At 36.5% G+C, this 26660-nt stretch overlaps 2 protein-coding genes across 8 annotated transcripts in view; one reads left to right on the top strand and one right to left on the bottom strand.

The window, feature by feature from the left end:
* Positions 1-535: 535 nt before the first annotated feature.
* Positions 536-15794, bottom strand: SPATA22 (spermatogenesis associated 22). Of its 5 annotated transcripts, none has more exons than XM_032320379.1 (10): positions 15690-15771; positions 15144-15196; positions 14178-14291; positions 12329-12457; positions 10404-10464; positions 10177-10272; positions 7003-7336; positions 4533-4662; positions 3979-4076; positions 536-826 (listed from the first exon to the last, which is right to left on the bottom strand). In XM_032320379.1, the coding sequence occupies exons 3-10, from the start codon at positions 14218-14220 to the stop codon at positions 635-637; spliced, it is 1083 nt and encodes a 360-aa protein (XP_032176270.1). In that variant the 5' UTR covers positions 14221-14291; positions 15144-15196; positions 15690-15771; the 3' UTR covers positions 536-634. The 5 variants fall into 5 exon arrangements, with proteins under 5 accessions (XP_032176270.1, XP_032176269.1, XP_032176268.1 ...); XM_032320378.1 differs by lacking the exon at positions 15144-15196 and adding an exon at positions 14394-14579 and having other exon boundaries at positions 15684-15762; XM_032320377.1 differs by lacking the exon at positions 15144-15196 and having other exon boundaries at positions 15690-15794.
* Positions 15795-15878: 84 nt separating this feature from the next.
* The window catches only part of ASPA (aspartoacylase), a 28597-nt gene continuing 17815 nt past the window's right edge, over positions 15879-26660 (top strand). Inside the window, exons 1-4 of one of the 3 annotated variants that reach the window (XM_032320382.1) lie at positions 15879-15974; positions 18485-18520; positions 20518-20779; positions 24556-24751. In XM_032320382.1, coding sequence (XP_032176273.1) covers positions 20544-20779; positions 24556-24751 — 432 coding nt within the window. In that variant the 5' untranslated portion in view covers positions 15879-15974; positions 18485-18520; positions 20518-20543. Of the gene's footprint in view, positions 15975-18484; positions 18521-20402; positions 20780-24555; positions 24752-26660 lie in introns of those variants that run through there. The other 2 variants (XM_032320385.1, XM_032320383.1) reach the window with 2 other exon arrangements.

Below are 26660 nucleotides of genomic sequence, written 5' to 3'. Positions count from 1 at the left end.
TCTCAGGAGCTTTCACACCTGCTGGCACAGACCTCCTCTGTCTCTGGCCTCCTCTGGAGTCCTTGCCTTTGATGCTGTATCTCTATGTTCTCTACCACCCACTTTCTTTCTTTTTTTTTTTAATTTTTTATTTCTTTTCAGCGTATTCATTGTTTTTGCACCACACCCAGTGCTCCCTAATACCCACCACCTTGTTCCCCCAACCTCCTACCCCCTCCCTTCAAGACCCTCAGGTTGTTTTTCAGAGTCCATAGTCTTTCATGGTTTACCTCTCCTTCCAAGTAACAGTACTGATAGTGGGCACCCTTGTCTTATTCCTGATTTTAGTGGGAATGTCCCTATATTTTCCCATTAAGCTTGATGTTGGCTTTTGGGCCGACTCAAATATATTATTACATCATGTTAAATAAGCATCTATTCCTACTATTTTGAGGATTTTTACCTAGAAATGGTTGTTTAATTTTAGCAAATGTACCATTTTCATTTAAAAAAAAAAACTCCACATTTAAAAAGATTGAAATGTTTTAATTCAACAAATGAACTACAAAAAACAACAGCTATAAGTATGGAGATGATCATTTAAACAATAAGAAAATGCTTTAAATTATAATATTTAAACTTCCCTTATTACTATTTAAATTTCATTCATTGTATCAGTATAATATTTCATCTCAGCATCTACAATTTTAACAAAGGCTTGGAAAGTTTTTTGTTCAGAAACAGATGCTGGTCTAACAGAAACACATTTGAAAATATTCTTTTTCTGGTCATAGTTTCCAACACACCTGTGAACTCGGCCTCTAATCAGTCTTGGAAGTTCACGATCCTGTTTTTTAAAAAATAAATATCAAAGAAGTTATTATTTACTTCATCTGAATTTCAGTTTTTTAAAAAACTAATCATATGACCAACTAAATATGAATCACCCCAAAAAGCTGTAATTCCCTCAACCTGATTTAGGGCCCCACTGTCTGTAAGACCAAGATAGCTAGGCATATATGGGTGTCCTGCCACAGAAGAAAGACATTCACTTGAGTAGGGCTTCTTACAAGCTGGTAAACTATTGGTCTTAAAAGACTGAATAACTCCCAATGCAATGGCACATGAATTATTCACTTTATTAGACTGCTAGAGTTCCACTTCCAAGAAACAGCAGATCAGGTAGTTCAGACCAACTCTCTAGCTAAGAACAACTCAAATAGGTGGATGAAATATTTTTAATCTCCTCATAGACATTAGAGAGCTACCAATGCAGTGAGGGAATAGAGAGACTCCCATCTGGGAAAAGACAGAAGTGCAAAGTGGGGCTTGACATTTAGGAATGTTTCCCCTTGAGATTATCTGTCAAGAACAGCCAAGGCAGTTGAGAGTCTAAGAAACTGAGCAGAGGTTTTGACAGTCTCCTAGGACTGGGAGAGAAAAAAAGGAATCAGAGGCTCCCAAGGAAAAGAGATTCTGGTCACCATTCTCACTCTCACCCTTGGCTTAGGGTTGGTACCCAAAAAAGCTACACCTTTCATGGGACTAGTAAAATGGGAAAAGACCAGCCAGCATCAAATCTTCTGAATCATTAATTAAAGGTGAGTATTCTGGAATTCCCTTCACCAAATGGTCATAAAAAACACTAGGTATAAAAGGTAGCATTGATAATTTCTAAAAAGGCTTTATTAAAAAGCAGAATTTCTGTTCCTCAACAGCCATCACTATGACTAAAAAAGCAGGGCCCCGTGTGGCTCAGTCATTAAGCATCTGCCTTCAGCTTGGGTCATGATCAAGCCTGGCATCGAGCCCCACTCGGGCTCCCTACTTGGCGGGAAGCCTGCTTCTCCCTCTCTCACTCCCCTGCCTGTATTTCCTCTCTCACTGTGTCTCTGTCAAATAAATAAATACATCTTTAAAAAAAATAAAAGACTGAAAAAGCAAACTATGGAGTATGAGAAAAAATTTGCAATACAAATAATGGACAAAAAATTGTACCCAAAATAGTCACACACAAAAAACCTCTGATAAATCAGTAAGGATAAAATAATAATTCAATAGAAAAAAGCAAGAGGCCTGAAAAGACTTTACAGAAGAAGGTGTCTAAGTGGCCAGTAAACATACAAGGTGTTCAACCTCATTAGTTACCAGGAACTGCAGAAAAGTAAGGTAGCACTAAAAACCTACATAGCTGAAATAAAAAAGACTGACAGTACGAAGTGTTGATAAGAATGCAGAAAAACTTAATTCATCTACACTGATTGTGAGAGTCTAAATAAGTACAAACCTTTGGAAAATTCTTTGGTAAATAACTACTATATTGGAACATACACATGAACTATGATGCAGTGATTTTACTTATAGGTATATGCTCAACAGAAATATGTGTATATGCACAAGAGATATATAGAAGACTATTCATAGAATATTATTCATAACAGCAAAAAACCTGGAAACTTGGATATCACCAACAGTAGAATAGAAAGCTAAACTGTTTTACAGCAGAATATTGTACATGTAAATATAAATAAATAGACTACAGCTACACAAAATATCAGATGAATCTTACAAGCATTGTGTTGAGGGACAGACTTTAAAGACATACCATATAATACTATTTATAAAAGGTTCAATACTAAACAGATTTGTTTTGTGGTCAGCATAGTAGTTGCTTTTAGGTAGGAGAGAGGAGGTAGAGAATGGGAGGAGACACAGGATGCATGGAGTGACAGCAATGTTCTTTTTCTTAGCCTTGGTAATGTCCACTTTGTGATATGTCATAGGCACATCACAGAACTGTACAATTATGATTTGTATACTTTTAGGTATATGTTCTACTTCAATAAAAGATTTTTTTAAAGATTCTATTCATTTATTCATGAGAAACAGAGGAAGAGGAGGCAGAGGGAGAAGCAGACTCCCGGCTTGAGCAGGAAGCCTGATGCGGAACTCAATCCCAGGACCCCGGGACCATGACCTGGGTCGAAGGCAGACGCCCAACCAAGTGAGCCACCCAGGTGACCTCAATAAAAGATTTTTAAACTTAACAGACTAGAGAAAAATAAGCATTAAAGATATTATAGAAATTAGTAATATAATTACTTCTTTTTCATCTACTATGTGTCAGAAAATGTACATTCATATATTTTATTATCTAATCTCCACAACAACCTTTCAGTAGGAATTACCTTCCCATTTTACAGATTAAAAAAAACTCGGGGAATTTAAGCAGCTTACTCAAGGTCATAAAGCTAGTAAATAGTGGGGTAAAAATTGGAATCCAAATCTGATTTCAGAATTAATACCAAACTCTTCTACAAAGTATGGAAGTTTTACAAAATCTCCAGCCTCCTTTGTCACCTGCAGCCTTATTCGTCACCAAGAATCTTTCCTAAATCCCAGCCCACTCCCTGCCTTCCTCCAACTTCAGAACCACTGTCCTTCCACACTCTGTTGATTATCCATGCTCTCAGCTTCATGTCCTTGCATATGCTGCCCTCTTACCTAAGAATTCATTCCTCCCACCTCCCACACACTTTGGCTTCATTTATTACTCTTTATTTATTTATTTATTATTATTATTTATTACTCTTTAAACATGTAAGATAAGTTACTACATTCTTGAAATGTCTTTCTCTGATCTGCCCCATCCTGTCTATTTTATAGCACACTGTACATACCTCTACCTACCACTTATCATACCACAGTGTAATATTTATGTACCTCTTTCTATCTGAGACTACAATAAATTCTAAGAGAAAGAGCTGTTTAGCACTTGTATTCTACTTTGTATCCCTTGCATCTAGTACTGCACCTGGCACACAGTAGGTTATCTCTATTAGCTGAACAAATAAACTTTAAAGTCAGAATTAGAACCAAACAAAATATTGAAAGTAATACCAAATTGTTAACAGAATTTCTACTCTGATGGAAATATAGCCAGCCTTTGTATGTTTGGTTGGCACAAGCTTTGCAAAGAATATTTAAACAAATACTCACTATTTCATAAAATACACAAGGCAGAGTGTTTTTCCCATCTCTCATAAGGAAGGTCTTTGAATAATATGGACCAGGTGTAACAGCTGAATCGAGAACAGCTAAGCAACATTAAAATAGGGGAGAAAATCAGTGCTGGTAAAATGCAAATAAAATTTAACAGTGGGAACTAATATTTAAATAACTATTCCTACACAAAGCTCTTCTAGTTTTATTTATACAATAATACAGACTACATCTTAAGCGGGAACAATATCTCTGAAACTGTTAAATATTAAGGAAAACTAAATTTCTGGCCCTATTCAACTCAGGAGTTAAGACAGAGCCCCTGTAACAATCTTTCCCATTTTAACATTATGAATCAGAAGAATACTACCAAAAATAACTAAATACGTCTTAAGTCACACAAATCAATAACAAATCTAAGAAATGAGGAAAATCCTAATAAACCTTAATATCCTTCTCCAAATTTTATTTTTAAGATCCCCTAGGTATTCCCATAGACATTTAAGACTATTGTCCAAATAGTTTGAGGTTTTCCAAAGTACTTTACCTACCCAGTATTTCAAAAAGAAGTACAGTTTTCTGTGCACGTTCACGCCAGTACTTCATGCTTTCAATAACTGCAGATATAATTCTTAAAGAATTATCTTTTTCCTTGAGCTTTAACTGATAAAATGAGCTTTCCTTTTGAAAAATAAAAACATAGCATTAGAAAAACCTTTTTTTTTTTTACACTTATCTTAGCCAAAAGGCTGAGAAGCTATTCATTTTTTTTTTTCTTGTCATACTCCTTCACTTTCCATGTAAAGATCCTAGGTCCTTATGTATAGAATATATAAGAAAATATTGAAAATTTTAGTAGCTACTCCTTAAATTAAAGACATCATTAGCAGTTTATAGGAGGAGAAACTAGGATATACTTGAAGACAATAAACCAAGAAGAAAATTATCTATATGGACATTCACGCACTCATTTATTTATTCACTGAATATTTTTAGAGCTTTGTGTGCCAATCCTCTGATAAACACAGGTGCATAGAACACAGTTCCTTTCCCTAATGTGTTCACACTCTAACAGGGGAGCCAAACACACTCACTCGTTCATTCCAAAAGTACTTACTGGCATTAACTATGTGCCAAACACAGCTAATGAGGAACCACCACTGAACAAAACAGACAAGATACCTCACCAATATTGCCCTCTAATGGAGTATTCAGAAAATAAACAAATAAATACATAATAGAATGTCAGGAATTAATATATCCTATGAATTCAAGAAAAACAGAGTAAAAGGATAAAGAGAAATAGGAATTATTATTTTAAATAGGTTGTTAAGTGAGGGTGGAGGTAACAACAAAATATAAAGGCCCTAAGATGAGAATGTATTTGGCATTTTTAAAGATCAACTAAGAATAAAGTACGTCAAGTACGAATTTCAGGGGGGAAGAGGGTACTTTCCCTTGTGAGGGTGGCAGTACATCAAAGAACACTTGATGGGACTTTTTTTTCTAACTACAGTTACCTTCCCTCCTCCTCCCCTTCCTAACCAAGATACGAATACCTCCCATAGAGAGCTACTGCCATAATGAACAATTGTTACTAAGGTAACTATCATTCTTTTGTACAAGGAAATATAAGGTTGAAAGCCACTGTGATATATGCTACATTAGTCAGATTTCTAGCAAAAAAAAAAAAAAAAAAAAATACCCCAATTGTTGAAAAGACTTCTTAACAGGTGTATGGGCAAAACAAACAGGGTACTGAAGCCCTTGAGACTAACAACAATAAGAGACTTCTATTATTCTTAGGCTGAAAGGACAAGGGAAAGAAATAAAATTATCACACCTGTGAAAGCTGGACTTATGGAAGAGCTGTACCATTTGGGGACAGCTACTGCCCACAATACAACATTTAAACAGGGAGAAAATAGGAAAACCCAACCTATCTCTCCCTATGATTTCCGGCCAGTGACTCCCATTGGCTGACCCCTAACAAGAGCTAGCCTGGGGACCTCAGGAGGCTACACTACGTAGGACAACTCAGCCTTCCAGAGCACCGAGAGTGGAGAGTAAAGAATCTTTTTTTTTTTTTCAATTAATTAATTAATTTATTTATTTTAAATTTTTTCAGCGTAACAGTATTCATTATTTTTGCACCACACCCAGTGCTCCATGCAATCCATGCCCTCTCCAATACCCACCACCTGGTTCCCCCACCTCCCACACCCGCCCCTTCAAAACCCTCAGAGTGTTGGGCCAGGGTACAAGGAAAGGAAGGTAGTGAACAACCAGCACACAAAATATATAGAAGATATTTACAAAGAACAGTTAGAGCAAAGGGTGGTGAGAGGAGGAAGTAAGGCTGATGTATAGATATAGGGAAAAAAAATAAACCAAAGCAGAGTTATATTAGAGTGCATATCCTGTTGAGAATTGTGAAAGGTCTGAAATGGCTAGTATATATTTGTAGATTATAGAGTATGAAGCTGGAAAAGTAAAATAAACTCTGGCTTGCAGTCCAAATCTAACCTGTTGCCTGTTTTTGTAAACTTTTATTGGAACACAGCCAAGTCTATTATTTATGTATTGTCTATGGTTGCTTTCAAACTACAATGGTAGAGCTAAGTGGTATACTTGAGACAATATGACTTTAAAGTAAAAAAAATATTTACTATCTGGCCCTTTAAGAAAAGAGTTTGCTGACCTCTGTTACAAAAAATTAGACTGACACATAAGGAACTGGGAGAAATTTCTGTAAGTAATGGATAAACTCTCATCATCTCAATAATGAGTCAACATTGAGATTCAGAACCCGTAGGACACTCTAAGGCAACTATGAAAAGGAGCAGTCATTCATAATCACAAAGAAAATATTTTGAAACCTTTATCTACACCAGGGACCAGGTATTTGTGTTAATCATGTAATGCATGCCATGATATTGATTTTTAAATGCTCTTATCTCTGTAATTTAAATATTTATCTCATATTTTTAAATGTAAATGATCCATATTTATAAAGTTTACCTTAAGACTACTTTTTTCTGGAATATCATCCAACATTTTCTTCTTAAATAAACTTTGTTGAAAACTTGGTTTAAATGCCTGTAAAGCACTGCTTTTGTCTAGACCTCTCATTGTGGAGCCAGGTATTTCTGACGAATGTGTTTGTCTGAGTACTTTGGCTTCTCTTTGGTGAGATAAGTTAGGAGGTTCTGATATTCTTAATTGTTTCCCTTGCTGAGCTCCCCAACAGGAATTTATTCCATCATTTGCCACCAGGTTTGTTCTTTTGCATTGAGGCCTAACATCATTTCTGTCCGATGGTTTCCAGCTGGTATTTTTGCTGCCATCCTTGTAGCTGTAATAGATTTTTTTAAATTAATATTGGTTTTTTGTTTCTATATACATCTTCTTTTAAGAAATTAATAGTGAAAAATTTGTAACTATTGATTAGTTGGAACTTCCAAATACATTATCACAACAACTCTACAATAGATCATACCTCTCTTTTTAGGTGATGAAACCGAGGAAGTAACTTGCCTGAAGTTATACAGCAAGTTATTGTCAATCTGGAACCCAGAGAATCCTAGTCTCCCAACTCAGAGCTTAGTGTTATAAAGTATATTTTTTAAACTATAGGCTTTCATTTGACAGTGGTTGTCTCTGAGTGGTAAGATTCTGAGGATATTTGCCTGCTTCTTTATGCATTTATTTTTTAAATTTTCTACAATAAAATTTTAACAAGTTATGGCTTATAGGTGATTTTAAATCACAAGGAGAATAAATACAAGCAGTGTAGATAACTTTGATTAGAAATTTTATGCTTTTACTACATAGCTTAAAAGTCCAATTAATCAATCTGTTGCAACATTTTACTAACTACATTAATCTAAGTGAATTATATTAACTGATGAGAACATGATGTTAATGAGGCCAAAATCCAAAGTATAATTTCTAAGCAGACCAGTTAAGAGTTCAACAGGGAGAAACTAATCCAGGTCACAAATTCTTATTTCTGGGTAATTTTCCTGAAAATATCACTGGTATTACAAGGGGGCAAATAATACAACTCATCCCTTGTTAGAGAAAATAATAGAGGTTCCACAGTGACCAGGCACAAGTCATGGGGCCTGAAGCTTGTTAATGTGGGCAGACTTCTTAAGTAAATTGGGCGCAAAATTAGGTATGAAAATAAGGACAGGAGAAATCATGAATAATTTCAAACCTTTAAAAGTTGATAAATCTCACAAACTTCAAAATATCCAGAAAAAAAATTACTTGTATTTTTATTAATTAACTGTCTGATACACCTCTTTAAAATTTTTTCTACATTCACCACCTCTTCATATGACAGCAATTTTATTTTCAGTAGAGAGAACAGAAACCAAACTTCGCCTTTCTCCTCTCATGGCTATAAAAATTATGTTTATTATTCAATTTAGAAAAGCTTCTTTGTTTCACAACTCCTTATTTTTTTTTTAAGATTTTATTTATTTATTTGACAGACAAGTGGGCAGAGAAGCAGGCAGAGAGAGAGGAGGAAGCTGACTCCCTGCTGAGCAGAGAGCCCAATATGGAGCATGATCCCAGGATTCGAGCCAAGGGCGGAGGCTTTAACCCACTGAGCCACCCAAGCACCCCTCACAGCTCCTTACTGATAATGCATTTTAACTTCTTCCCACATTTTTGTCTAGCAGGCGCTCCTGGCCTGGGAACAAGCCCTGGAAGAACCACAGTCCTTTGACCTTCCTGACTGAGCCCACACAAGGATGCTGCTTCAGCAGCCAATCTAGCTCAGCCACGTCCTCAAATCCCAACCAGACCATGAAAGGTACTAAAGCTGTAGTGACTTCTAAAAAGGGAAGGGTAGTGTCTGCTTTGGATCCTTCTCTTTGGATCTAGGTGTTCAATGAGATCCCAAGAACAAGCTGTTAACGGGGGCTACATGGATGTGAAGATAAAGCAGAGATTCTAAACCTAAGCAGAGAACCAGAGCTTCAGCAGATTATCAGCCACCTACCTGGGTTTTCAAATGTTTTTTGCTCCTGGATTATCTGTTGTGATAGTCCAACTGTCTGATAGATTATCTATGATTTCAAATTGGAATATCTAATACTGACTGCCTGTCCATATTACAATGTTACCTAATTCTCAAATGCCAGTCAGAAGGCATTTTCTTACAGCATCTGCAGCTGAAACTGTGCCTCTGAGGACGATCTCAAACCACTGAATGGCCTAGGTAATAAGCCCTGGTTCTAAAAAATGTAACTAACTGGTTCTGAGGAAACCAGCATGACCAAAACTAATTTTAAAATATATATATTGTTTTGATGTACTTATTAAGTATTTTATTAATGTTTCTCCCCTTTAAAAAATATGGTATCTCGAATAAAAGTGAAGGTAAGGTTAACTTTACAGGACTGCTGTAAGGATTATTAAAATAATGTACCATAGCACTAAACAAGACTGATAGAAGATATATGTTTGATGTTGTTTCTCTAATATTTTGTTCCCAAAATTATTTCCTTCGGTAGTTACTAGTTACTCAAGAATACTAAAATCCTCAACCTAACAAATAACCCATGTCCTTTCCCTATTTATTTTTTCATCATATTTAGGGATTAAACTTAGACTCTTACAGCAATAATCCAGGAGCATTCTCACCATCTTCCTTAATGGTCATCTTCATTTCCTGAGAACCTACCACTGTTTATGTACACACATTTTGGTCATCATCTTTCTTTCTTACTCTGTTCTGTTTATGGAGCTGACTGTCTTACTAGGGTGAAATTCACCATTCTATTTGGTTGGCAATTCCTAAATATATCCAACACTAAAATACAGTTATTCCTGACTCTTTACCTACTGCCAATTAGATTATTAATGATCTGTAGCATGACGACAAATATAGGCAGAAATTTCGATATAATGTGAAGAACGCTTTGGAAACATATTCACTGACAAATCTGCCCATTTTTTTAAAATTTGCTTATTTTTAAAGTCTTATATAGCATTTTTAAACTTCATTTATAAAACGTAGCTAAAACTGCTATGGGGTTAGTTACTATTTAGCTTAAAAATTTCCTAAATGTAATTTTGCCTGAGAAAGGAAGAGGAGAGGAAGGAAGAGGGAATGGAGGAGAGAAAAAGAGGGGAAGGAGAAGGGATAGAAAAAAGAGAAATCTTAAGTAAACTCACCTCCAGTGACTCTTGCTTCTTTCAGTATTTAATTGAATAGACTTAGACACGGAATCTTGACTTCTCAGAGGATGAGAAACTGAATGTGGTATTTGCCTTTCAAAGAAATAGGTCTTATTAAACATTAACAGTTTGTTTCCAAACTGAGAAATGTAAAATATACAATGAAGAATAACATCAGTCAGTAACAGACACATATAGTCAGTGGTATATATTTTTCCACCTACCCTGTGTTCACTGTTTTCATTGAAGGAGGAAACTCTGGATTCACAGCTTCCCAAGCCCAATCTCAAAAGATACAAACAGCATAGACAAAAGTAAGATATGTATCATTTTTTAAAAATAATCACTTCATATTTATTTAATAGGTGGAAAACTAAAAGCCTAGAGAAGAAAAGGACTTGGAAGATATGGGTATGTTCTTCAAACAGCACTTTATTGTGGAATTTGTCACAGCCTGCCTTATTAATTTTCATAGATGTCTTCCTTTCTCATTATATTTTAAACAAAGGTAGTAGTTTAATCTGTATCTTTTCCATGATCAGTTCTAGTGTACTTTTTTTTTTTTTCCATCACTGGTCTCTCTTGTACTTTGTAGCATGAATTTAGTGTAATCAATATTTCTTCAATTTTTTTGAACCCAACCCACAGCAAAAAGTACAGCATAGCCCAGAATATATGCACACACACACACGTACACACATGCATGGTGTACATGAGAGACACAGAGAGAGAGACAAAGGAGAGAGAACATAACAAAACTGAAATATCAATTTGTATCCTTACCATGTGTGATGCACATTTTCTATTCTACTCTATTCTCTTCTATTTCCTTCTTTAAAGATTGTTTCCCATCCAAACTAATGGATCAAGATGAAAATTTGAAAAACACTGATCTAGCCATATCTCTTACCCAATATAAGAATCATATTACATCTCTGACAGATTTTAATCTTGCTCAGAGCTTGGACAGTTCAGTATTTCAGGAGGATGGACATTTCCCTATGGAGGAAAACATTCATGCTATTTATAAAAATACTTTAAATGTCAGAGAATTTTTTAGATGGCAGACGATGATCAGATAAATGCCAATTTATGCACATCCATATGGATTTTTTCTTTTGTCAATAAAAATGAAAATAATATAAAATTCCTACTTTGAATTCCTCAAATGTGGAAGAAAAGAAAATAATTATAGATTTACAAGCAGACAAAGCCTGGAGGGGTGAGGGAGAGAGAGGAAGGGAGAGAAATTTTAAAATTCTAGTTGCAAAATATCTTATTAAAGATTTTTAAGGTATCCTCAAAAATATATAAATGTATACAATCAGCATATACCAAGTATATTTCAGAATACCTGCCTGTCCGTGCCTTTTTCTGAAGAGGAATAAAAAGTCAGCAAACATTAAGACCTCTCAGCACCCACCACCACAGCTAACTGTTACAGAGATGAGAGGCCTAATCATAAAGCTAAACCAGAATTTTAGTGACCTTACTTAAAAAGATGTGCTGAACCAAAGGCTGTCTTTAGAATTTAATCAAAAGATACAGAAGGCAGTCAACAGTGGACTCTGGGAACTAGAAGTAAAAGGCTATGTTAACTTCCAGCAAAGATAATTTAGTTCATGGGCTGGTTGAAGTTATAAGGAAGCCAACTGGATGAGAGAAATAAAGTAACAAATGAAGAGAAGCAAAAATGCTCAGAAGAGAAAAAAGCCAAGCAGTAGAAATTTTAGGCTTCTATCCTTCCTAAAGTCTAAATTTTCTCCCATTTTTCCTGTGTTCATGTGTACACAGATCCCAATTCCTGAGGCAACTTGAGTTTCACCACTCTTTATCACCACATGCCTAAGTTACAATATCCATATATCTTGAAAAAGAAAAAAACAAATCTTTACAATGTGGGTTACAACTTCATTAGAACAAAGGCTTCAGATCTAAGATACTCCATTTAAATGCTAAGCCACCCTTGTAGACAAGGAAACTCAAACTACTGTACTGGAATGTTCAGAAAGAGCCAAGTAATCCCTATATTTGGATAGGGAAAAGAAGAAAAAAATAAACTTTCTATTTCCATTGTAATAAAATTAAAATGTTAATTTTCTATCATCTTAATTCCTATTTTTTTTAAATTTTCACCATATTTCCTTACCTGGTGGTAAAGGAGGGAAATCATAACTGTCAGAAGCAGTACTGCTACTTGGATCATTTGTAAGTGGATTGGATGTTAATGGCTGTCTATTCCTCTTCTTCTGATTGAACAATGGTACAGGCAAACAGCCTAAATTGAATGTACCAATAAATTAGTACATAATAGGCAGATAGATCTAGTTATAGAATAATTGTGTATAATAACAACTTTGATTTGTCTACTTCTATATGTTAATTTTATACTTATTACAGATCTATTTCTGTATCTTTGCATTGATTTTTACATTCTTTTTAAGGTCCCAAATAACCTCATTTGTCTCTATTAAAAACTCTTTTCCTGTTCTACACTAACACTGATTTAACTTCACTTGTTTGGAAGTAATTCCCATCTCCTTCCTCACCCCCCAACCCTTTCCAAATCCACTTTTTGTTTTCCTTATTTCCTTTCTGTGCTTCTTATTACCATGTCAACTGGAGGGGGGCCGTTCAAATACAATAGAGGTGAGGGAGAACCAAACTCTGACCCATGCTTTCCAAAACCCTAACCACTCTTTGGACTGTGACAGCACACCCTTTAGGGCCATGGTTCTCCAACTTTAGTCTGACTAAGATTTACATGGAATTTTCCTTAACACGCCAGTTCCTAGACCCCACTCTCATGGATTTTATTTCAACAGATTTAGTTTGGAATCCAAAACTCTGAATTTTAACATGCACTCCAGGTGTCTGTAATGCATATTTTCTGGGATCATTTTCTGAATGCTTAAAGTGATAATATTCAATCCACATGAGGATAAATAAATATTACGTCCAAGCCCTCTAGCTGGGAGGCCTGGGATCTCAAGTCAAGCCAAAAGTCAGAATTTATAAACACTAAAACTAGAAGGCAAGCTGAAAAGCTTGCCTAGATAGGGCCCAAGCTTCCTAAATCTCAGTTCAGATTATCTTGCCACTAGAACATACCCTAGCTGATCTATCAACACATATACTATGGAGAAAATATAGACTCTATGATAACTGTATGCCAAAAGGCTGGGAAAATTATGTGAACTCTGAAATCAGACTGCCTGAGTTTGAATCACAACTTCCAAGTATAAATTTGGGCAATTTCATTAACTCATTCTGCTATTATGACATACACGGAGAAGGCGGGAAATATACTAATTAAGAGCATGAACACTAGAGCCAGATTCCTAGGTCCAAATGCTGGCTCTGCCACTTCATAAATTACTTACATAACCTCTCGGTGCCTAAGTTTCTCATCTGGAAAACAGGAATGATAATTATAATGCCTATCCCAGAGGGCTGGTGTAAGGAGTAAATAAATTAATGCATATAATTAAATGCTAGAATACAGTACAGCTATCATAAATCGCTATTACTGTCTTCACTGTGCATTATCACTACACTCCTGATTCTCTTCATCCTTATCCTCTATCCTTTTACTAACTAATAAATCGGGAAAGCAGAAACGGTAGGGGAAGTTGTTAGGGAGATAGAAATATTTCAAATAAGAAAGTCACAAATACAAATAGAAATAAATCTATTTCTATGTTTTCAGCTTAAAAGTGAACAACAACTCAAGCACATAAAGTTTGTAGAAAGAATGCTAGGGTAAATCCAGGAATGTTTCATTTTACTCCTATCTCTGCCACTAAAAGTTTTGACTAAGTTATTTCATTTCCTTGGACCTAAAAAGTAAAGAGGCTAGACTATATGTTCAATCTTTTTTAAAAGTTCCTTCCAAAATGTCCCATCTATAAACTTCACAAGGTTTACATGGTATATAAAGATATACAAAATTTAAAATAAAAATTCAATAAATAAAATTGAATATAATTGTTCAATACCTGCTGTACTTCGAGTTGAATTTTCACTTAGGTTTCTCTTCATTTTTTTCAATATCAAAGTCTGTAACGTTTCTTCAGCATTCCAAATTTACAAATGAAGTTGTTTGACTAAATCTTCAAAGAAAGAATTGTGCAACTCAAATTGTATCAACAAAAAAAATCAAATTCTCAGCCTAGTAATTACTGAAATTAGGATTTAACACTATGATTTCAAACCTGATAAGGGAATCACTTTACAGCACCTTTTCTTCCTGCATAAGAATTTGTAACAATCTGCTTTTCCAACTCTGTTCGAAATTGGTTAGGACTAAGGTGCCTATACCGCTCTTCCTAAACATGCACGGATTTTCACACACTCTACATAATGTATTCTAGGGCCAAGGACTCATAATAGCAACAGTTCTGAAACAAATTTATAAAGAGGGAAATGGACTAAAACACTGACAAACTGGTATGCTTACAAGGCAACCAAAGAAACAAAAACAATTGAACTAACCGCATGAGAACAAGCTCTATCTCACTTTAAAACACTGTGGAGATCGCTTGCTTTGGCCACTAATTTGAGACCCCTGTATTATATAATATCAAAGACTAAAGCCACAAAATCCAGAATAATTATAACGGTAAGTTTCTATTCAGTGTCTACATAACTCCAACAAGTGAAAGAAGGTTTTTTGTTCTTTCTTCTACAACAAAGTATGTTGGAATTTTTTCCATGTTTAGCGTCCCAATATATTTCAATCCCAATTGAATTCAACAAACACTTACCTATTACATGAAAAGGCAAAACACAAATGTAAACAAGGTAATTTCTGTTCCTAAACTCACTATCCAATGAGGAAAACAGACATGAATACAACAATGTAAATCGTACTGAGATAAACATGAATGTCCAAATACCACTTATAGAAATAAAACTTGGGGAACATTAAGTGCAGAGACGGTTTCTGCTTTGTTTCCACATCCACGGCTTGAAGCCGGATATAGCAAGCCCTTTAGAAAACATTCTTGATGTCATTCTAGGAAGAAAAAGAGAGGTTGTGCGACTTTTTCTCATCACAGAAACACCAAGGTAACTCACACACTGAACCAGAGAGGGGCTTACAAGGGCTATCACATTTCTGAATACCACGCAAACAAAATAAGCATCCTCCCCCAGACCATGGAGTCGGGAACACCGAGTTGCTCGACCCTAACTTCTAACTGGACCCCGATGGCGGCTGACAGCGTCGATGAGCAAAAAGTATGTCCAATGTACACACGCAAGCACGCACGCGCACACACACACACATACACACACACCCTCCCCCCAGTTCCCCCCGCCAAAGCCCACTGTCTCGTCTCAAATGGCGACCAGGAGGCCCTATTACGGCTCCTCCTAGGCGGCCCAGTCAGAGCTAAGTTCTCTTCCAACGACCTCTACTGATCTGGGGACGGGGGGAGTTTGGTAACCAGGGATAATACCGTCTTTCCCTTCATGACCCTCCAGCCAACACGACACGCAACTTCAACCTTCAGGTTCCTACGCCTCGAAAAACCGTCGTCTTCGGCCTGTCGCCTCCCGCCGACACACTCCAGTCAGCTACGGCCCACTTCCCGGCCTCCGAAAAAGCGCGAGAAGTCGAGCTTTACGCAGACGCGCCGCCACCCGCGCCTCCAATTGCGCAGGCGCAGAGGTTAGCTGCGTTTGGGTCATTGGTGCAAATGGTGTCGTCTGGCCCGTGGGCGATGAGAAGGACACATGCTCGCTATCTTGGGAGGGAGAACGTTAACGCACCTCCCACTCACAACTGTGAGGTACGTAGCACAGGAATGGCTGTAGGGACACACCTGCTTCTGTTCACTGCTGAGGTGTACCCAGGACTGGAGGCCCAACACACCCTCCCCATCCCAACCACGCGCACGTATATTTTAGGTTCTAAACATCAATTTGTAAGATGCTGGGAGTTCACTTAGAAGAGAGTAACTCAAAGGCCACAGGCCTCAAAACCAGGTCGTGGGGTTTGTTTCAACTCCTTTGGTCATAGCTGGGAATTAAAGTCGCTTGGCAGCCAGTGGGAGAGCTGAGGCTGGGTTGAAAAGAGGGCCCTGCAAATCCAAGTGGAGTCAGTAAGGCTGGGCCTGTGCTGTGCAAGCTCGGTGGAGAACAAGCACTTGAGACCGGCGAGAGGAAACGGGATGGTGCAGTGAGGGGCTCTGACCCTCACAGGATAGACGTCACTGCCTGGCCTCTGGTCTTGAGCAAGTTATTGACCTCCTCTAAACCTACATTTCGCTTCCCAATATAACTATTTAATTAACTGTCCTCAAAGTATTAAAATAGAGAATGGACAGTCCTGGCACACAGTAAATGCTCAGTAAATGTTAGCTTTTATTTGGTAACAGTTGCTATTTACTGAATGTTTACTAGAGGCCAGAAATAGTAATCCTAGCTCCACTTGGAGTCCAAGACATGTTTTGTTGTTAGTATAACTTCTGACCATTTGAAGACTGGGATAGGTGAACAGAAATGTGCAGAGGGTCTGGAGATGGAGGGAAGGTTATTGGTACAGGCCTAGGACTATGAAACCATGTGACATGTACAGTTGACCCTTGAACAGCACAGGTTTGAACCATGCAGGTCTAGTTACACCTGGTTTTTTTTTTTTTAAGATTTTATTTATTTATTTATTTGACAGAGACACAGCAAGAGAGGGAACACAAGCAGAGGGAGTGGGAGAGAGAGAAGCAGGCTTCCTACCAAGCAGGGAGCCTGATGTGGGGCTTGATCCTAAGAGCCTGGGAACATGACCTGAGCTGAAGGGCGATGCCCAAGGACTGAGCTACACAGGAGCCCCTATATATGGATTTTTTTAGAGTATGATACTGTACATGTATTTTCTCTGCCATGATTTTCTTAATAACATTTTCTTTTCTTGAGCTTACTTTATTGTAAGGAGACAGTATATGATACATACACAAAATACGTGTTAATTGTCTCTTGGTAAGGCTTCTAGTCAGCAGTAGTCTATTAGTAATTTAAGTTGTTGGGGAGTCAGAAGTTATAAGGATTTTCAACTGCTTGGAGGTCAACACCCCTAACCCCTGTGTTGTTGGAGGGCCAACTCTTGTAAGATTAAGTCAGAAGAAGAATGAGGGGCACCTGGGTGGCTCAGTCGATTAAGGCACGGACTCTTGATTTCGGCTCTTGTCATGATCTCAGGGTTGTGAGATAGAGCCCTACATCAGGCTCCCCACTAGGCGTGGAGCATGCATATGAGTCTCTCTCTCCTTCTCTCTCTGCCCCTCTCCCTCCTTTAAAAAAAAAAAAGAATAAGTATGAGTGCCAAACTAAGGAATAACTTTGAAGGAATAGTGTCATTTAATCTAAAAAAGATTTCATACAATAAAATGTCCGAAAAGATTTGTGAGTTGTCATGGTTCCAAAAAAGAGACCTTTAAAAATGACTAAAAGCTTTGGGGAAACCGATTTTTACCTTACACACACACACACACACACACACACACACACACCCCACACACACCCCAAAAATGGATTTCTCATTAAAAACAAATACTTTAAACCCACTATGAGCAACATGTGTGTTACGTCTGTCAGGACTACTGACATGGTCAATGTGGAATCTTTACTAGCAGTGTATAAATTACCTGTATTATACTGATCTTGTTTTGGCTACACTGATTTGTTTTCATCTGGAAAGTTGGTCAGAATGCATGACAGCAAGAGGGCCACAAAGGAAGGAAAGACTTTAAATAGTGAGTTTGATTAATTACATGACTGCTGGACAACTGCATTATGAATGAGATAACCTCCTTATATGTAATATTGGAGAGAAGACCCTCCTTTTCCTCCAGTCATACTATTTTGTAAACAACAACTTAAATGTGTCTCCTACAAAATTTTTTGCATGCATTTATTGGATGACCAAGACTATGAAAAATTTATTCTCACTTTGTTTTATACTACATTATTTTACTAATAAATCAGGCACCATCACCCCTACAAAACATTTGTAGTGCTGGAAATTACTAAGCTTATTCTCTTAAATACTTCCGAACATTAAATATTCAACCTAATAGTGAAATGGTGATAACTAGAAAGGGTTCCACTTTGTATATCATCAGTTCTTTGAATTTTCAAAAAAGAATTAGACTAATAAAAATTTTTAGATTGTAGAGTTCAAAAATTGGGTGTGCTTTGGGAAACAGGGAGTTAAAAATCTTTTGGAAGTTAACTTGGTATAAGAGTATGAAAAGCCTCTGTTGCTCTAGTTCTAAGGAAATGCTCTCCTTTTTTTCTAATAAAGCTTTCCGCAGAAGACGAACTGTACACAATAAACAAGGTAAGTATAGGACAGAATTGCTGTAATTCTTTAACTCTCAAAAAACTTATTCATTTTGACATGTAACGGAAACTTCATTTGTGAACGTTAAATGTGCTTCAAAGTGTTGATCTGTTAAAATTCCATAAAACAAGCCTCGAAATGCCAGTCATTTGTGCCAGCTACGAGTAAATAACCAAGGCAGCATTTCCAGAGAGACTAGGGCAAAGGACAGAACTAACCACAATCAGCAGAAAAGAAAGAAAACATAACCAAGTGTTAATAATTCACCATAGTTACAACGCTTAAAACAAAAGTAAACAATACAACTATCATTTGTTAACATTTAGGCTTGTTTTCAGAATCTCTACACTGAAGTGTTCTGTGAAAGTTGATGTGGATAAAAAATTAAAGGCTACAGAGGCATTTTCTTAGGTTAGAATGGTAATTTTAATGTGTAAATTTGGATTTCATTATTTTGCTTTCTCCAGCTCTGTATTACAATTTTTTAAAGGAAGAACATAGGTATTAGTTTATTAAATATTATGAAACAGTCACATTATATATTCTCCAACATGTGTTTTGTTTATATGCTTGTTGTTTCCTGACCACACTGTAGTAACTGCTTATGTGAATTCCAAAAGAACAAAATTAGAACTTTGGGAAAGTCCAAAAATAACAGGAAGCACCCTGTTCTGTAAAAAACACTGGGCTTACAATCAGAAAACTTGGGTCCCAGCTCGATTTTCTCCTGGTAGCTGAGGGACTTTTCCTTTAACACTGCAATGGGAATGTCAATACTTCACCCACCCTATCTTGAAAAGTGAATATATGAATAAACTGAGATAACATGTGGGAAATTTCATTATAAATCAAACTTTTCTTTGGTTGTAATGAATTTCTCTTGTTGTACTCCTATCAAACAATGTGGCATTACTAGTACATAATATTTCCAGTACTTGAACGTATTTGCCTTTCTGGATGGTTGAACATGAAATCAAATCTGATTTGGTTCAGAGTCATTTTTCCAAAGGAATGTAATCATCTTAGTATTCTGGATAGTTTCCCCTAATAAGGCCGCCTATTGAGTAACACATTCCAATGAAAAGTCTGTGCTGCCAGTAAGTTAGACTGTGTATTACAATAAACTCCTAATTTAGTTAGTATATATAGCATGCCACCAAGACATTTTCAAGCATTACAAAGACTTGAAAATTACCCCCAGTTGCTTTTCCTTTAGAATTAAGGCAAAAAATGAGGATGATTCCTAAAGAAATAGATGGAATTATCAAAAGCTCAATCAGAAAGAAATAAAGACATATTTTAAAGTAGCTTTTTAAGTCCCAGGGATCATTTATTTGGTTCTTGTGTCTCTGACCATGAAAAAGCTACTGAAAGAATACTATTTCAGTAGAGGAGAAGGTCTCTTAGGATCTGTCTGTCTTTGGCTGTTTTGGGAAGTGAGATTCAAATGTCCTCCGATGATGAAATGGATTTAAACTTATTTCAGAGTAGAAATGTTTTCAAATGTGAGTGGAAACATAAATATCAAATAATAGCATGCATATTATGAGCCACTTCTTTTTTATATATATTTTTAAATTCTTCATATTTTTAAGGATTAGAAAAATATAAACTATTTTTACTATCACAAGTAATTGTAGAAGCACCAATAGGTGACCTTCTAGCTGAAAGAAAAACAGAATTTTTGTATTAGTATGAGATGCTAATTTATTATTGCATTTAGATTGACTGACCATGTGAGGGAGTCAGAAGTTAAACAGTTGTGTCTAGTTAATCTCTGCATATTTTAATCCAAATATGGTAAAGGGCAGGGCTAAAGAAGGGAGTGTCCCTATAATAAACAGGGTTCTGAACTTGTAACAGAATATTAAATTATACTCCACTCACGAGAACTCTGCACTTTGCACTTTGGTTAAAGTCTCGTTTAAATTTAAATTTCTAAACTTTTCTTAAGAAATTAAGTTTTATTTGATCTCCTCTTTTCTGAATTGCAGAAATCAGATAAAACTACTTGATAAAAATGACTTCTTGTCATGTTACTAAAGATCCTATAAAAAAGGTTGCTATCTTTGGAGGAACTCATGGGAATGAGTTAACAGGAGTATTTCTAGTCAAGCACTGGCTGGAGAATGGCACTGAGATTCAGCGAACAGGGCTGGAAGTAAAACCATTTATTACCAACCCAAGAGCAGTGAAGAAATGTACCAGATATGTTGACTGTGACCTGAATCGAGTTTTTGACCCTGAAAATCTTGGGTAAGACTGTATTTTGTGTTGTATGCATGGGAACATGTATGGGGGTGTGTGTGTGTATGAAAAGTGGTACATGTGAGAGAATATATATGTGTAGCACATGATATACAAATCCGTACATATAATTGCTGTTATGAATAAGATCACTTTCACTTTTAATCATACTATACTATGAATTTCTCTGTGACCTAAACTGGGCATTCACATGCTCTCTTATAAACTTTTGAAAGCATCAGGCTGTTCTTAACTGATTTTCTTTTTAAATGCATTCTGTAAAGACTGAGACAAAAAATAACAATGGTTTTTATTTTTAAGCCATATGTTTAAAGAAACAGATTTAATGGTCTTAAAATTTATTAGTGTTTGGCCACTACACTTGCATACATATTTGTTAGTTTTCTAGGTGGTTCGCCACTATGTATTTATACCACTATGTTTATGGTAGTACATAAAGTTCTAGTCAAGAATATTGTAACATTTCAATTAATATTTAATGAAAAATGTGAATAAATGCCCATCATCAAAAAAAAAAAAAGATCAGGCCACACTGTGAAATGAGGAGTAGATGTACTGGCTTCAGTGGAGGATCACTGAGAGTTAAAGATACTTCACCTGCATGTTCTGAATTTAAATTGCAACTGGCTTATAATACATTACACACAATATACAATAATAATACTCTAGGTATTAGTTATGATACATAATATAAATAATAAGTATTTTGCCTTTGTTTACATCTTTGTAGGTCCTAGTGTAGATATAGATATATAAGCCTCTAAGTATTATTTGCTTCTTATCACTTTCTTTTATTTACCTAAAAATATTATTAAACACCTACTCTTTATGGGGCACTGTGCCAGGTACCGTGGGAGTACAAAACTATGTACAAAACAGTTTTTGCCAACATCAAGTAGGAAGACTACTAAGATAGAAGACATGCAAAGGAACAACATATACAGCACTGAATTATGTACACATTTTCTAATAAAGACTAAATTCAGTTTAGAGTTTCTTAAATTTAATCTCACAGCCAATCAAAAGATGGTTGTGACTTTTAGTTCAAGTATGCCTCACTTTATGAAATAGATATTTTCTTTTTTTAAAGGTTTTTTTTTTAATTTATTTGACAAAGAGATAGCACAAGTAGGCAGAGCAGCAGGGAGAGGGAGAAGCAGGCTCTCTGCTGAGCAGGGAACCCAGTGTGGGGCTCGATCCCAGGACCCTGGGATCATGATCTGAGCCAAAGGCAGGTGCTTAACCAACTGAGCCACCCAGGAGCCCCAAGAAATAGATATTTTCTAGGGAAAATTATAATTAGTTATGTTCTGTGAATCAAATAATATTTTTTACTGGCATATATTTTAATTTCAGGAATACTTTATCTTCGTGACTGAGCTTATGTTGATACAATTAAGGTTTATCTAGTCACCTAAAATAGCTTTTAACTAACTCTTATAAGAATTTGTTGAAGAATAACTCTTTTAGGCAATTTCTCAAATGTTAACTTCTTAAATAACTCTGAAATGAACAGGGGTGAGTCTTCTTCTTATGACCACTCGATAGTGTACATTTTCAATGAGAGCAGTCTTTTAAATTAAATTCATTTTCTAGTTCTTATACTTGAATACTCTTCAGAGGCTAGACAGTTCTCTGTCAGGGTGTTTATAAAACTTATAGATAAGCTAATTACATTCTCCAGTCTTCCCTCTCCCAAATCTGTTTCTTTTCCTGTATTTACCCTCTCATTGATGTCACCAGTCCCCACCAAATCCCCTATGGAAATCAACTTGGGACCTTCCCTGTTCCTCAAGCCCCATGTCTAGTAAGTCACTAAATCTTCCCATTTATTCAAGTATTGAATATTATGCAAATCCAATCTTCCTCTGCATTCTCAATTCCTTGGTTTATTTCTTCTGTGGACAGTTAAAGTAGCCTCGTAAAGAATCTCAGCATCTAGCCCTACTCCAGTCCTTCCTGCTATTCACTCATAGGGATCAACCTGACCGGCAAATCTTTTTTGTTTTTTTAAAGATTTTATTTATTTATTTGACAGAGAGAGACCCCAAGTAGGCAGAGAGGCAGGCAGAGAGAGAGAGAGAGGAGGAAGCAGACTCCCTGCTGAGCAGAGAGCCTGATGTGGGACTCGATCCCAGGACCCTGAGATCATGACCTGAGCTGAAGGCAGCGGCTTAACCCACTGAGCCACCCAGGTGCCCCCCGACCAGCAAATCTTATCATGTCTGTCCTCAGCTGAAAATTCTTCAAAAATCTCCTATCCAGCAAAGATTTAAGTAACTTAGTATTGTTGCTGTGCCTTTTTGGAGCTTGCCCCTGCGTATTGTTTCAGCTTCATCCCTTGGGACTCCTCCTATGAGACCTGGACCCCAGCCGTGAAAACGCAGTGTCCATTGTCTTTTAAGACTCCAGTCCTCAGCTCTGAGCAACTGGGCAGCTAGTGATGCCAATTATTCACCTGAGGGAGAATTAGAAGCAAATCAGTTGGGGGTAGAGGAAACTTGCAGTGTTGTTCTCTGAATTAACTTTTAAAACACATATCTGGGTGGCTTAACTGTTGGGTGACTGACTCTTGATTGAAACTTAGGTCATGATCTTAGCGTTCTGGGATAAATCCCCACGTCGGGCTCCATGCTCAGAGGAAAATCTGCCTGAGATTCTCTTTTTCCCTCTTCCTCTGCTCCTCCTCCCTAAAATAAATAAATAAATCTTAAAAAAATAAAATAAAATGCTTTTCTATCCATCAGGAACTTTGTTTGGTTGCATATAAAAACCTGAAAACAGTGGCTTAAATAAATGTTTTCTTTTTCACAAATAAGTGAAGAGGTGGGCAGTCCAGCAATGGTTGCAGTGGTTCAATAATGTCATTAGTGTCACAGGTCTCTTCTGTCTTCCCACTGTACCATCCTTACTATGAAGCTTTGTCCTCATAGTTTTGGTTTATGGTCAAAAATGGCTGCTTCGTTTTTGACTGCTTGATTATACTTCAGGCAGAAATTACCCAGGTTCAAACTGTAGGTCCCTTGATGATACCAACAAAAATAGTCAGGGAACAGAAATAGATGGAATTACAGAGAAGCGGTTGAATTAAACCATTGTTTAATGAGGAATAATAAACTTATCATCCTGTGCAGTAAGAAAAAAAAAGTATCCTAAAGAGTAAGAGGAGATACTCATTTGAGAATTCAATAAAAACTCATCCCAGAAAAAAACATATATATGCATATACCTGCAAAATTTTGCATTTTCTTAGAGCTTAACAGATGTTGTAAAGCTTGCCGTAGACCACTAGTGGTTCCCTGATCTCTATCCCTAATTAGATAACATGATCACCTAAGTTTGACTATTTTCATGCACTAGAAAATCAGTGAGAGGAAGAAGAAATTTAATGTGTGTTTGATGGTGTAGTGCCATAAAATAGCCCAGTGCACATAACTTTTTAAAAACTGTTGATTAAATTAATGAATAAATTTTGTTCAACATTGAAGTCAGATGGTAAATTCTATTTGAAATGTCTTTTCTGGGATCAGCCACATAAATGAACTATTATTTGTGAGCAGACCAGTGCACCATTACATAAAATCAAATGGAGAAAAAAAAGGAACTTTTTTATTTATGAAGTTTTCAGATAAGTTCCACTTCCCTTACAGATTTTTTCATATTAAAGGTTTGGCAACTGTTTCCTTATACACTATGTTCTTATTAGATATTTATGTTATCTTGGCCACAGATAATGTTAATCTTTTTCTTTCTGCTAATAACAGCAAAACAATGTCAAAGGATTTGCCATATGAAGTGAGAAGGGCTCAAGAAATAAATCATTTGTTTGGCCCAAGAGACAATGAAGATTCCTATGACATTATTTTTGACCTTCACAACACTACATCTAACATGGGATGCACTCTTATTCTTGAAGATTCCAGAAATGACTTTTTAATTCAGATGTTTCATTATATTAAGGTAATGTCAATGTTATTAATTTATATGTTAGTATAGTTCCTGTACTTTTAAGCCAGTTATAGGTATAAGACAACAAGAAAAGGATCAGGAGATGAGGGAGTGTCCAAGAGAGATGAGAGAATGAGAAGGACACAGGAATAGAGACAGTGTTGACAAGCAGGACAAAAGGTGAGGAAATGAGTAAACTAATAAATACAGTGAATAAAATAATGAGACCATTGTAGGTACATGTGTCTATAAAATTATAAATCTTTTATCCAGACAGCCACCAAGTCATAGGCTATTTGGTAAAATTAATACCAACGTTTAAATTGGTGTGGTTGAAGTAGTTCAATTCTAGTTTTAGGAAGCTCAAGAAATAGTCATTTAATGTTGACTAAAGGTCAGTGTTAAAAGGAGTGGCTCTTTTTATTTCTGCCTTTGTCTGCATTTGATTCAGATACCCCAGCACACATCTGTTCTTCTAGTACTTGATAAAGTTAATCATTTTTTTTGTCAACCCTGTAGCCCTTTCAGTTAATAATTCTTTTATTCCTTTAATAAAACCTATCTTTCTTAGTTTTACTGTAACTTCCTAGTTATTAGTTTAATAACCAGGAAAAGTCGATGCCAGATCTTGAGGAAGAAAATTACCAGTTTACAAGACAAGTAGCACCATTGAACCTTTCATATGGTCCTCAGTCTACCCTATCCTTGCTGTCCCAGAGCAGTTGATTCTAACAGACCAAGAGTGCTCTGGAATTCAGTATTCTTTAGGGAATCTACTCAGATAACCCTATCCCAAATCTCAGAGTTTTACTTAAAGTTAATCATTTTAAGGCTCAGAAATTTACAGGATGAAAAATTCAGCAATCCAGTGCCTATAGCTAGAGAATTGCTAAACCACAGCAACACCAGAAATAATAACCTCTAATAATAAACTCTCTGTGTAATGGGTACTCTTCCTTCCAGAGTGCTAGTATGATCTAGTGAAAGAGTTTGACGCACAGAGCCAGGAGAACCTAGGTTTATAAGTGTCTTTTTTTTTTTTTATTTTGACAGATAGAGATCACAAGCAGGCAGAGAGGCAGGCAGAGAGAGAGAGAGAGAGAGAGAGAGAGAAGAAAGCAGGCTCTCTGCTGAGCAGAGAGCCCAATGTGGGGCTCGATCCTAGGACCCTGGGATCATGACCAGAGCCAAAGGCAGAGGCTTTAACCCACTGAGCCACCCAGGCGCCCCAGAACCTAGGTTTATAATCCTTGCTTTCTAACTCACTAACCTTGGACAAGATACCCCACTCCCAAAACTGTGCTTTCCTTGTATAAAATGGGCATGACAGCAACACTTACCCATATGGCTGTTAAAGCCTTAAATGAGAAGTATTTAAGTATTTAAAGCATTTACCCTCAAACCTAGCATACAGTAAAGAATAATTGTTATTTTCATTTCCCTTGAGTTTTTGATAATAAGTAGATAGTAGTTCTGGATGGAGATCATAATGGAGAAATTCTTTAATGCTTATTGAAGGGAGAGTCGAATGCTCTGGTTGCCAAGTGTAGAAGCAGCATGGCTGACACTGTCATCAAAACCTGGAGGAATTTCTTGAATTCTCACTCAGATAAGTGGAGGTGGGGGAAGTCACCCAACATCTACACAGACCTGGACTGTAGGGGTGGAAACAGAATTCATTATGTGATCAATACAAAGCTAAATAGTAACTGTAGCCAATGGTTGATCGATCTTATTGATTCTTTCAAAAAACCAACTTCTAGTTTCATTGATACGTTCTACTGTATCTCTGCTTTCTACCTCATTGATGTCAGCTCTAATCTTGATTATTTCCCTTCTTATGTGTGGAGTTGCTTTGATTTGTTGTTGATTCTCCAGTTCTTTAAGATGTAGAGACAGCTGGTGTGTTCGAGATTTTTCA

The sequence above is a fragment of the Mustela erminea genome, chromosome 18 (assembly GCF_009829155.1).
Source record: "Mustela erminea isolate mMusErm1 chromosome 18, mMusErm1.Pri, whole genome shotgun sequence".
Taxonomy (NCBI): domain Eukaryota; kingdom Metazoa; phylum Chordata; class Mammalia; order Carnivora; family Mustelidae; genus Mustela; species Mustela erminea.
This window is presented reverse-complemented; position numbering and strand designations above follow the sequence as displayed.

Coding starts and splice junctions, on each gene's coding strand:
- SPATA22 (XM_032320377.1), bottom strand. CDS start 14,220: ATGAAGAGAAACCTAAGTGAAAATTCAACTCGAAGTACAGCAG. Junction 10,465..12,328: donor TTTCCCTCCTTTACCACCAG/GTAAGGAAATAT, acceptor GTATCTTTTGAG/ATTGGGCTTGGGAAGCTGTG. Junction 7,337..10,176: donor AGAAGCAAGAGTCACTGGAG/GTGAGTTTACTT, acceptor AATCTATTACAG/CTACAAGGATGGCAGCAAAA.